Source organism: Triturus cristatus, chromosome 4_1, assembly GCF_964204655.1.
Source record: "Triturus cristatus chromosome 4_1, aTriCri1.1, whole genome shotgun sequence".
In the NCBI taxonomy this organism is placed as follows: domain Eukaryota; kingdom Metazoa; phylum Chordata; class Amphibia; order Caudata; family Salamandridae; genus Triturus; species Triturus cristatus.
Genome location: NC_140585.1, coordinates 1,149,815,638 through 1,149,828,031, shown reverse-complemented (window position 1 = coordinate 1,149,828,031; position 12,394 = coordinate 1,149,815,638). Strand labels below are relative to the sequence as shown.

At 43.3% G+C, this 12,394-nt stretch overlaps 1 protein-coding gene across 1 annotated transcript in view; it reads left to right on the top strand.

Moving 5' to 3' along the window:
• The window catches only part of LOC146856229 (uncharacterized), a 28,551-nt gene extending 24,671 nt beyond the window's left edge, over window positions 1–3,880 (top strand). The window contains exon 5 of the mRNA XM_085654291.1: window positions 2,375–3,880. Coding sequence (XP_085510417.1) covers window positions 2,375–2,527 — 153 coding nt within the window. The 3' untranslated portion in view covers window positions 2,528–3,880. The remainder of the gene's footprint in view (window positions 1–2,374) is intronic.
• The last annotated feature ends 8,514 nt before the right edge of the window (window positions 3,881–12,394 follow it).

Sequence of the window (12,394 nt, the reverse complement as noted above, 5' to 3'; positions counted from 1 at the left end):
AATTTCATGTAAAACAAGTTACCTCTAACTCAAACCTTACAGGCTACTTTTCCTAGCGATGTGCTCAAGAAGTATACGAAACCGACATTCATATAGTCGAATATGTCTGTTCGAGTAGCTAAGTCAGTGCTCTTCGGATCGATCTACAAATGAGGGTTCAGATTCGTCTAATAGATTTACTCCCCCACCCTATTAAAGCCACCTGTAGAATGAACAAGGGAGCCGAAATAAAAAGCATTGGTACGCACTGGGGCAGGAAGCATAGAGTTGAGAGAGGGAGGGTCGGGTGGGATCACATTATTTGTCAAACGTGGTAACGGATTGCTCCATCTCCTCTTGTGAAGCCTCATCAAATGGGACCCGGGCTCTCTGGCAGGCAGGGCTTTTAAAGCAAAATCCCAGCAAGAATGCTGGTAACCTCCTAGGCCTTAAGCTACGTTTCTTCTTCAGAGTTTCAGCCTGTTTCCCGAACAGTCACATTATCTGCACTTTTTGTGCTTAGTGCGGCAGCTCTAAAAATCCCCCCCCCCCCCACCCCTATTTGTTTTTTTATAGATCCCTTTCTCATGTCTAGACAATGTGGAAGAGTGCAGGGCTTCAAAACCACACAAGTCCCATGCAGCCCTACATGTATCTCTACATCGTACTGGTACCCGGTGCTGTTCACTCACAGGTCCACATACTCTCCTAGAAAGATGGTGCCCTCTCCAGCATAATTCATTTTTAATCTGCACCTTTCAGAGATTGTTTACCCTTTTTGTTTACATAATTGTTTGCCACAGAGAGAACAGCTAAAAGTGTTAGGAAGGAAGAGGTGTGGGAAAAACAAAAATACAAGCAGGGCTTGGTTGAATAAGTGCGCCACACCATCTGCTATAGAATGCTGAATTAGCAATTAGATGGTGAGCTATCAATTGACTGAAGTTGAGGTAACCACAGTGTCAGCGGTGGTGGCTCATTTTGCCTGTTTAAGGTGAGCCAGTGCATGAGAGGAGTATCTGCCTGTCTGGATGACACCCAGCTGCTCTGAAGCCCTCCTGTCTTGGAATCGTGTCTATAAAGACGCAGACACATCACTAGAGAGATTTAAGAAATGAAAGTCCAGAGAGATGCTGCTTTTTATTTTATTTTATTTTTTAGGTCTTAATTTAGTAAACATGTTTTGATTTTACTTAAACAATTTGCATAGCATACTTGTAGGGACTTGGGGTTTTCACACAGTCCTCGGCAACCATTAGTCTGTTATTGTGCCATTCACATTTTTCTTGCCATCACTACAGCATGGGGCAATAGGCCAGTCCACTTAAGCCATTGGATAGCTTCACTGTGAGTGATGGAATTTTGGTCTTTCACAAGGAGCACATACAAAGCCAAAGAATTTCCCTTCAGTGCTGGGCACTATGTCAATGTGTTTTATGATGCCAAGAAATATGTTTTTTGCTTTTAGCCATTTTTACCCAATTTTTTTCCGGCAAAAATCACAACTAAGCAGAATAAGCTCCGACGTAGACAAAAGGCTGGCGACCAATGCCAGACCTATTTTTTTTGCCATTTGTTGTTTGAATGTTGGTAGAGAGTTAGGTGGCGGCTGGCTGGCTGAACAGAATTTCAGACATCGGTGAGTGCCTGCGAGGTGCTGTCTTGTTATGCTGGATTTGACGTGATAGCTGTCTCGAATAGACCTCACTCAGTATTATACGTTCACACTTCACTTGAACAAAAGTATTTTATGTATATGCTCTAATTGTACTTAGTTATGAGTGGCCCCTTTACTTTCATGTGGATTTCTGCAATTGGTGCTCATGTATTCTTTCCCTTTTGTTCTCCACTTGTGTCCTCTCCACTTTGTCCTATGTGAAGTGCTCAATAATCTGGCCCATATATGCATCACGTAAAAACACAAAATAAAAGCACTGTGGGGTATGATCTAGTGGTAAAAGCATTGCGTTCGGACTGAAAGGACATCTGGGTGGGAATCTTTGCACCCATTACTAATGGGGCGTCTTGGACAATGTGTTTCTTGCCCCCCTGCTTGGATTTCTAGTTCTCTAGAGCATTGTGTGGTTTTGAGTTGTGTTGGACAATAAAAGAATACTGATCGCAAATAACGAGGAACGCAGTCCCGTTTTTGTTCCTTTCACTGTTTAATATTCGAAATTGAGTCCCAAGCCTTCACTCCATCACTGTTTTGCTTTTTTTTTTTGTTCACTTAATTGAATAATTTATCTCATTTCCACCCATCATTTACTTTTGTTTCTGCCCGTTTGTTGTTTCTTTTTTCTTTTTTAAATTCTGCTTTCTATTTTCCTATGTGTTCTATCTCCTATTGTCCATTTCCTCGTTTCACACTTTTGTCTTTTTTTTTTATCCTCAGGAGATAGATGGAAAATCCCTGCTCCTGATGCAGCGAACAGATGTCCTCACGGGTCTCTCCATCCGCTTGGGTCCTGCTTTGAAGATGTATGAGCACCACATCAAAATTCTGCAGCAATGCCACTTCACAGAAGCAAGTGGTTTTCTCGACTAATGGGTCTGCTCATGCGCTTGGCACATCATCATTTGCCTGCCCCCATGTTACATAGACCAAAGAGGGGAGTGATTCTACAGGAGAGTAAATCTTCACTACCTCTCCTTAGTTCAACCAGTTTTCGTCTCTGTAGGCGTTGTAAAGGTGTGATTCGGTGAGAACCTCCGGTCGAACTTGCACCGCCTGATGGACTTGACCCGTTCTGAGAGCACACGTAGCGCTTTCTTTTTGATGAGTCGACTGGGATTCCTTTCCTATTTTACTCTTCCACTAAGCATGTACTCACAAACGCATTCCATGACAATACCCAGCAACATCACCACTATAATGCAAGGTGTGGAAGACCCTGGGGATATAATTTTACTGATTGATTGATAGCTGCAAATCTATCATAAATGGATTCCCACTGTAGTGGAAGAGGATTGAATTGTGCGGTTATGGCAGGTTCCTGATGAAGAATGTTGAATGCCTGCCATCCTGGAACTTTTAATTGTCGATATAGGTTACTTCTGCAGTGACAAACATTTGAAGAGTTACTTTGAACTTCTTTTATGCCTATTGAACAACATGAGAAACAGACAGGATTGATGGCGAAATTATAACTTCTTGATTTTTATTTTTTTTAAACAAGTCCTGTTCTTGGCTTGTTTTTCTTTAATTTTGTTGAGGGATCAAATTGTGTCAGCTTGACAATGAATTAGCCGACTAAGAAAGATTTTGAATTAAGATGAGCACTGAAGGTCTCTAACAGTCTCGCATTATGTGGGTTGGGACAGTGTAATTGTCAGTTGCAGTCACATTGAGAGGTTGCTGCAACACAAAACTGAGTTGCTTTAACTAGAAAAATATCAGCTCTGAAATGTTAGGTTTCTAACAAGCAATAAAGCCAGTAAGAAGGTTGTTATTCCTAAGGTGTGTGGATATTGCTGTGCACATATATCGTCTGTTTCTGCCCTGTTCTTCATTGCAGGCCCCTGAGTTTGTCTTGCTGAAATAGTATAGTTCAAATGTTTGTTTAACTGCATTTTAACCAGTAGTATTGCATTGTTAATACATCCCTGAACCTCCTGACAATTCCAAAAAGACAATGCAAATAAACTAGCGAACATAGACTTTTCTTAATTTCTTCTTTTGTTGGCAGTGTAGCTCCTGAGTCTAACTTTTCTGAATCCGATATTGATAATTAGTAGAAGGCCTCTGCATGTGCAAGGTCTTGGAACACATTTCATTTACTTAACATTTTAATTTTTTTAAAACAATCGTGTAAAGAAATCTGCAACATTTTTTGTGTATCTGAACTGCTTCATTTATGTTTTTTAACAAAGGCAATTAAAGTGAAATAATTAACAAATATATCACAGTTGACTGAAATCACCACTCCAAAACAGTCCTTTAAAAATAGAAACAAAATTGAGAATTGGTGCTCCTAAGCTTACACTATCCATGTAAGAATTCTGGCAACACCACTTTAATTAAGCTTACAGAAGCTGCACTATCCCAGCATGCAGAACAGAGCCAGTCAGGCAGTTTGTATTTTGGTCACATAGTAAGTATCCCAGAACAGTGACTGGAAAATAATGTTCGCAGCATATGTGGTTTTAGACATAGAACCTCTGCAAATTCTTGACATCAAGTGTTGGGCTCAGACGTTTGCAAGTTGTTTCTCATAGAAGAAGTATTTCGAGTCATGAGATTTGACGGTGACTCCTGCCTTAGTGGCAAAGCGCATGGGAACCAACACCATGTTAAATATTGTTTTCTATGCAACTGTTCAGTTTGGATGCACACCGAGAAGGCTCGAGTTCTTCATGTTTTCAACACCGTTTTTGAGTCCATGTTGTTGAATTATGTCAGAAGCATCAGAAAGACCAGTCTGTGCCTTGATGACTTTCCAGCACTCTTCACCGGACCCCTTCAGAGGACTGATGACAACTACTCAATGCCCAGGACTCTGGGGGCTTCCCCACTCCCTTCAGGGACTTGGTGTTCTTTTTCGGACTTTGACTCCAAAGAATGCAGACAGAAAGAGGGTGATGGAACAGACATTCTCATAACATTGCCTCCAGTGCTGCTCCAAACACCCATGGTTGGACCATCATGAAGTCTGCAACCTGTGTCTTACTCCTGACCACCACATCTCCTCCTCCTGAGTCTTGCCTTGCCTTCCACTGGAAGACGACCCTAAGGCACTTAAGGGAAAGACGCTGGGCACATCATAAGACGCACCAGCAGACCACCTTTGAAAACCCAGGACTTCTTAGTAGATCTCTTTGCAGCTGAAATAGATGAGGATGTTGGTCCTTCTAGAATCCCAGCAACCCAGGCAATTCCCAGTCCAGACCGTTTCTTTGAGAATGTCCGAGCAGTAGGATGAGGAGGCTGTTGAGCTGGAACCGAAGGGCAGCCACAAGCACCGACAAAAGGCTGCCCTTACCAGGGCCCCTGCTACCTTCAGGCTTTGGTTGGCTAGAAGGCATCTGTTTTGAGGAAGGCTCTGCCTAAGGGTGCCATTATCCCCCACCCCCGCGCTTGTTGAGTCCTATCCGTTCCAAGAGCATCAGTGCTCACGCGCAAAGCTGGCCGAAGGCATCAGAAAAGCTGACACCAAGCATCCTGTGTAAGCTGAAAGCTTCATTGACAAGCTGATCTGAGGAATCTGAAGTGCGGATCCTGCAAAGACTTCAGAAAGAGCTTGACACCGGGCAGAAGCGTCTTTGTCCACCCTGTCACTAGGAATATCTTGGTAAAATAATTTTTGTTGACCCAACAGACTTCCTCACCTAAAGAAGGCTAGCTTTTAAAGGAGAATCCTTCAAAGACGTCCCCCCACCCCCTGGAGCTGGCACTGAAGAAACATGGGGGTAGGGCACAAGCCCTCTTTTCTTTGTTTTTTTGTAACCACCTCTTCCCCCGAGAGACTATAAAGAAGCGCCCTCCCCAAATACCCATCTATCTCAGCGATCCTGACTTGTATCATTACCCAATTACTGCATTCTTAGCCAACAATACTACACCCTAATATAAAGTAATTCAGAGGACTGCAGCATATCACAAGGTTGAAATGCATGTCGTTCAGGAAGAAGACTTTCTTGTAGAGACTCTCAAAGTTCGAACCCTCTATACAGTTTTTCATGCTGCTTAAGTCTCTTCCATGGAGAACTTCTAGGAGCCAGTCAAAGGTAGTGTGACAGATAGGGTTGAAAAGAAGTAGAAACCCTCCTAGAACATCTCTATTTACATTAAATCGCTTGTCTCTCCTGACTCCTTGGTAGTACATACTGCCCCTAAGGAGGTCTCCATTAAAGCTACAAGCGATGCCCTGCCGCCTAACAAGGGGAGCAAGTAAATTGACACAGCTGGCAAAATGGTAGCTGTAGGGGCAGCTATGCACACACACATACCCAACTATGTTGGGCTCCTTTCACGTTATGACAGTGATGCAAGTCCTCGTAAAGCTTCTTCCAGAGGAGTACAGGAAGGGGGGAAAGAGATGGTGTCTTAGGGCAAAATCATCGCGAACAACATTTATTGCGTGCTTTACACCGCAGACAAAACCTCCAGATATCAACACCTGCATCTTTCTCCAACGCCACGCTTGGTTCTGCATCTCCTCAACCTCCCATTCAATGTATGTCTTTGGCTCCTATGTTAAGATGCTGGAAAAAATAGACACTGAGATTGAGAATTTGTGGGCGTCGTACAGACACTAGCCACGTGAGGCTCCTTGCGCAAGCAACCGTACAGGGGAGGAGCCAAGACCTCTTCACCTGACCATCTGCGTTCTTGATAGAAATAGGCCCACCACCAGAAGGTGGGCAGGGGTAGATACTGAGGTAATGGGAAGGGCAGAGGTAACTTCAGTAACACTTTTTCCACCTCTAAGCTGTGACTCGCTCCATCTTGCCCCACCCAGACCACACATAACCTGTTTGGGAGTAGGTGGGAGAAGAATATAAGATGTTCTATTACTGGGTGGAAATTGGACACCGTGTAATTCCCTCCTCCACATCAGACCCTGATTTTTGGCAGCAGTTAGCTACTTTACTGCCTACACCGTCTCACAACCTGTCTAAACATCCTGCCGTGCAGAGATGTCCTCAGCTGACACTATCTCTGCCTTCTTGAGGACGAGGTACAAGTGTTTCTCCAGGAGGGCACAATAGAGAGGGTGCCTCCACACAAGCAGAGAAAAGGCATCTACTTTCATCCCCAAAAGGGTAGGTTCCTCAGGCTTATTAAAAAACACATAACATTTTCATATGACTAATCTACAGGATGTCATCCCTCTGCTCCAACAAGGTGACTACATGATAGTGCTCGTCCAGAAGGACTTCTTTTTTTACATATTTGTCCACCATGCCCACTGCTGGTATCTTTGTTTTGTGATAAGTGGACATCACAATCAATTCAAAGTACTTCCTTTTGGTGTTCCTATGCCCCAAAGGGTGTTTGCCTTACTTTGACAGTTATCTGATCAAGGTTAGAAGCAGGCAGCAATTTACTGTAAATGCCACCAAGTCCCATCTCTAACCTCAACAGATTGAGTCCTTCCTGGGATCTTCACTGAACGCAGTTACAAGAAATACCTAGGCCAATCAACTGTGTTGGCATTCCAGCAGCTGTTGCCTCTTTTTCAGCCCAATCGTTAACTCTGAACCGTGATGCACCTTCTAGGGATGATGGACTTATACTACTCTGTACCTGGAGCCAGGCTTCATATGTGCACTATAGAAGAGTACTTCGCTGGTCAATTTGCCATTGTGGAGGATCACTTGGAAGTTCTAGTAATAAAGTCCAGCGCTCACAGCATTGATGTAACAGCAACAACTTGTTGCGGGTCAGGCCTTTCAAGGATCCGATTCCACATGTGACCATCCTATCAAATCCGTTCTGTCAGGGCGGGGTGTGCATCTCAATGATCTGACTGGTCAGCGGTGTGGGCACCCCAGCTTGACAGCTGTCATTTCAGTTAACATCAAGACAGACAAAATGACCACCATGTATTATGTCCTCCACTTTAGTGTAGGAGATTCAGCACGGGGTAACTTCTATCAGGACACCTTCCAGGGGTAGGCAAAGACTTTGCACACCTGGTCAGCAGGATACATCAACAAGCCCATGGGTGGGGACTCCACCTACTAATCCTACAGAGGTACTCCAAGCATTTGGGCTCCCTTAAAAAAGACCTGTTTGCCAACTTTCACAAATGCCCAAACCTCACCTAGGTACCCACACCAACAGTCCGTGGGCAATGCACTATGGATGCATTGGTCAAGGATCTTTGCAGATGATTTTCCTTTTCTACCACTCCTGTAGGTGGTGAGGAAGATTAGACAAACCTCCCTGGCGCTTATCCTGGTGGGTCCCACATGGGCCATTCAACCCTGGTACTTCTTGATCCTGGAGATATCCGGCAGCCCCCACAAGAAGCTGCTGCTGAGGTTGGACCTTACACAGAGACCAGGCCAGATCAGACTCCCACGTAGCTCAACCTAGTGATCTGGCACCGGTAGTTGTAGAACTTTGCTACGTAAACCTCCTCGAAGTACATATGACAGTTCAGCAGAAAGTGCGTAGGTCCAGTACAGAGGCATGTTATTCTCCAAAGTGAAAGAGGGTTGTCCACTACTGCATTTTCAAATACCGAGATTCCTTAAAGCCTAGGACATCATCTGATATCTTTTACATCTGCAAAAAAAACAGACCTTGCTTACATATCAGTACACTTGCATTTAGCTGCAGTTGCAGCCTACATGCAAAGCAGGAAACATTCATCCCTATTTAGAATTCCAGTAGTTAAGGCTTTTATGGAGGGTTTTTAAAAGGGTAATTTCTCAAAGACTACCTCCTCCCTCTGTGTGGAACCTTGACGTCCTCACAAGGGTCATGGGGCCACCCTTTGAACCCTTACTGTCATGACTCCTTCAGTTCTTTTCCTGGAAGGTGTTAGTCCATGTAACCATAACTTCCCACAGTCACCTTTCAAGAACTATTCATTCAGGTCGACAAAGATAGTGTTGTTTGTTACAAAGTAAAGCATTCCAACGTAGTTATGTGGAAGACTTATTAGGGGCAGCACAGCATGGGCACACCGGCAGTCTGAGCAGCTCCAAGAGTTTTGTCTTGGCAGAGTCCAAATTCCAAGCATTTTAAAACATTACAAAGAGCTATTTAAGAATTGACAAAGTACCAGCTTTCATATGCAATAAATATATATCTTAAGAAAAAGAATAAAACTAACGAAGTATAATAAAACCATGCATGTAACACAGCTCCCCCCCCTTAAAAGAAGGATGCATGAAAATAAACTTATCATACAAAATTTTGTACATTTCAGGGGCATGTCTCATCCGACCGGTTTGTAAGTGTGATGTCACTGAATCAGTCTGCATCGCATCCTTGCTCAACACCAACTTTACATTTTCCACTATCCTTTGAGCACAGTAATCCCTACACAACCTACTCCCTTTCCTCTATGGTATATCCTTCAGACCATTTAGACTGGTCAGTCTTAACCAAAGAGCTCCCTTCCAATTCTTTTCTCCTGTCCAACTCCTCCACCATCTTCTCCTTGCACCTGGCCGCTCGTCTGACATTCTATACCTTACCAGCCTGTGTGCCCAAGTGTTGGGTTTGACTTTTATAGCTTTGCTATACTTGGGCATATTGTTTGTCAAGATTCCTGATAACAGGATTCTCACCCAATCACCCCCCATAAATTTGGGTTCTTTAACTCTCCACTTTGAATCGTACCATTCTTTCATCCTACTTTGTTTACTTCCACCCTTCTGACCGCAGATTCAATGTCCACATCACCAAACTTCTTACCCCACTTTGTCCTAAACCACCATGGACACAAATATAGCATCTCTTCCTTTAAGCAGTTTGAAGGGACTGGCCTCAGTAACAGTGTGAGGTGTTATGATACGCCCACAGTTTTTCCCCTCAAAATGTTTTTCCAGTCACACCTGAACTTACATGCTTCAACCACCCAGTCCTTCAGCACACAAATACATTTCTCCACCTGTCCATTTTCTTGAGGTTCATATAAAGCTGTGGTAACATGTTGAATCTTGCATGTTTGAGAACATCTTCAATTTCCTTTGATTTGATTTCAGCTGAACACCATTATCTGTTGCTAACACTGCTGGGTAACCTTGCCTCACAAACGTTTCTTTATGACCGCCATAGTGGTAGACTGTATCACAAATTTAATCTCTGGCCATTTAGAATGGTAATCCATCAGTACTAAAGCAAAATAAGCATCAAGGAGTAACATCATCTAATGCAAGCTTCTTCCATGGAAATTCTGGCCACTTCTCAGGTTTCAAGGGTGAAGGGGCCACTTTAAGCAGCCTTTCTCCACTTTAAACAGCCTTTCTCCTCTCACACATTCGCCACATTCTCTTTCCACCTTGTCAAGTATTCTATCTAGCCCTGGCCACCAAAAGCTTGCTCTAATGAGTCTTTTCATATAAGACATTTCCAGATGTTCCTTGTGAGCAACCTGAAGAACCACATCCTGCATCATGACTGGGAAACACCCTTACCATCCTTGAAAAGCATTCCTCCCTTCAGTTCTAACACACCTGACACTTTGCAAAATGGTAATATCTCAGGAGTCAAATTTTCTTTCCTTGGCCAACCTTCTATGATATACTTCTTCACCATTTGCCTCAACTCAAATGTATTTTCACTTTCGACCTGCAACTCTTAATCCATTCCCTCAAACTCATTTTCCACCACTGTGGCAATTTTGTCCAGTTTCCCTTTCTCACACTCCTTATGTTCCATACTACACGGCAATCTGGACAAACAATCACATATTCCGCTTTGAAGCTAAACTCTTGCAATCTTGAAGTAAGTCTTGTGAAGCAAGCAGTAGCATTCCAACCACCCCCTGGCGACATTCACCAGCAGCTTATGATCTGTTCTCTGAAGGAAATGTCTTCCCCATACATAGTTCTGAAAATCTTAAATAGCCCAAGCACTCCCCAATAACTCTTAATTGCTCTTATCTTCTCACATCATTGAGCGTTCTTGAGGTAAATGCCATACTTCACTCTTCCTTTCCACATCTTTGGGACAAACACCACCCAGGCCATACAAACTTGCATCCACTGTAATTATGCATTCTTTTCCCATGCAAAAAGTTTACAACTTGGGGGCTTCCCCCAATATCACCTTTGATTAGTTGAAATGCGTGTTGCTGTCAGACCAGCTAAATACAGCACCCTTCCTTGTCCATGCTCGCAATGGTTATATCTTGGTTGCAAAGTCTCTAATAAATTTCCTATAATACTCTCACGTTCCTGCAAAGGAGAGTAACTTTTCCTTGCTGTCTGGTGCAGGTGCCTTAACAATAGCATTTACTAAAGACTTCTTGGGCACAACCCCATAACCAGACAATGTGTGTCCCAAATACTCCACAGAGCAACAGAACAGTTTACACTTCGTTCTTCTCAACACTAACCCATGATCTTCTAACATCATGCACTCTTCTCTCTTCAAATGTTCCTGTTGATCCCTTGGGAAGGTATGGATCTCAGTCCTGAAATACTTTACATGCTTTTCCATATCCTTAAAAATGTGGTACATTGCCATCTGGAAAACTGACACCGCTGAGGCCAAACCAAAAGGCATTCTCTTAAACTGGTACAGCCTCAGTGGCATAATGATAGCGGTAAAGTGTTTAGAATCCTCTGTTGATAAACCGATTTTAAATCATGAGTGGAAAACGCCACCACTCCCTCTAATGCATACAATCTCATTAAAGTTAGGCAGGGGATGGCAATCCTCAATAGTGTTTGCCTACACCGCCCTCAAATCAACACAGAGTCTCACTTTGGTGTCCCCTTTGCGTGCCAAAACTAAAGGAGATACCCACTCAGAAGATTCAATCCCTTAGTGATGATACGATCGTTCATCATTTCTAAAAATTTGGCTTGTATCTGGCCCTCCAGGACTGACTTCGGAGAACCCCGACCTATGATATCAATAGTGGATCCATCAAATAGTTCTGCTATATCGGATTGTTTTAAGTTGCCTATCTCCAGCATGTTACCAAAGCCATCAAAAAATTGTCCTTAGTGATGATGGTCCATTGTGAACCTGAATCAGCCATAAGTTCCCGTTCAACATTTACAATTTTAGCAACTCATTTAGGAGGGCCTTTGACCTTCTTTGCCACCTCACTTGCACTAACATTTCTAATGGACAACACTACACCCTTACTGTACCCTTCAGTTTTGCCACAATCACATACCTTGTTTCGTTCCGTTCCATCGCCTACACAAGATACTTTACCTCTTTGTTGTACATTACCTTTAACATCCTTGCACACTCGAGGTAAATGTCCTACACGGCCACATTTCTTACATTCTTTCCCAATGGCAGGACACTGGGCAAATGAAGCAGTATGATTGGCCCTACCACACCTATAACAGACTGGTGATCTCTCTTCCTACTAATTACCACTGTAAGAATGCGTACCTCTCACGCTACAAACACCAGCCTAAGCACAGTTAACTGTATACACATCCTCACTACCACTGGTTTTTGTGTTCAACACCAGACATCCATCTCTCAGATTGTTTTTGCAGTAGCAACTGCATCCTGCAATTTGGAGTCACCCATAACTATTCTTTTACTTTTCACATGTACTACATCTGATATATGACCATTTCATCTGTCATGGGCCCACAATTGCAAGTCAAAGAAAGTATGCTTAAATCCGTAAGAAACTCATTGAAAGTGTATCCATCCTTCTGTTCCATTCTTAAAAAGGCTTCCTGGTACACATCAAAGTCTCCTTGTGCATCAAATGGCTCCACTTTCTGCAGTGCTTTACCCTCTGTTCCCAAACAA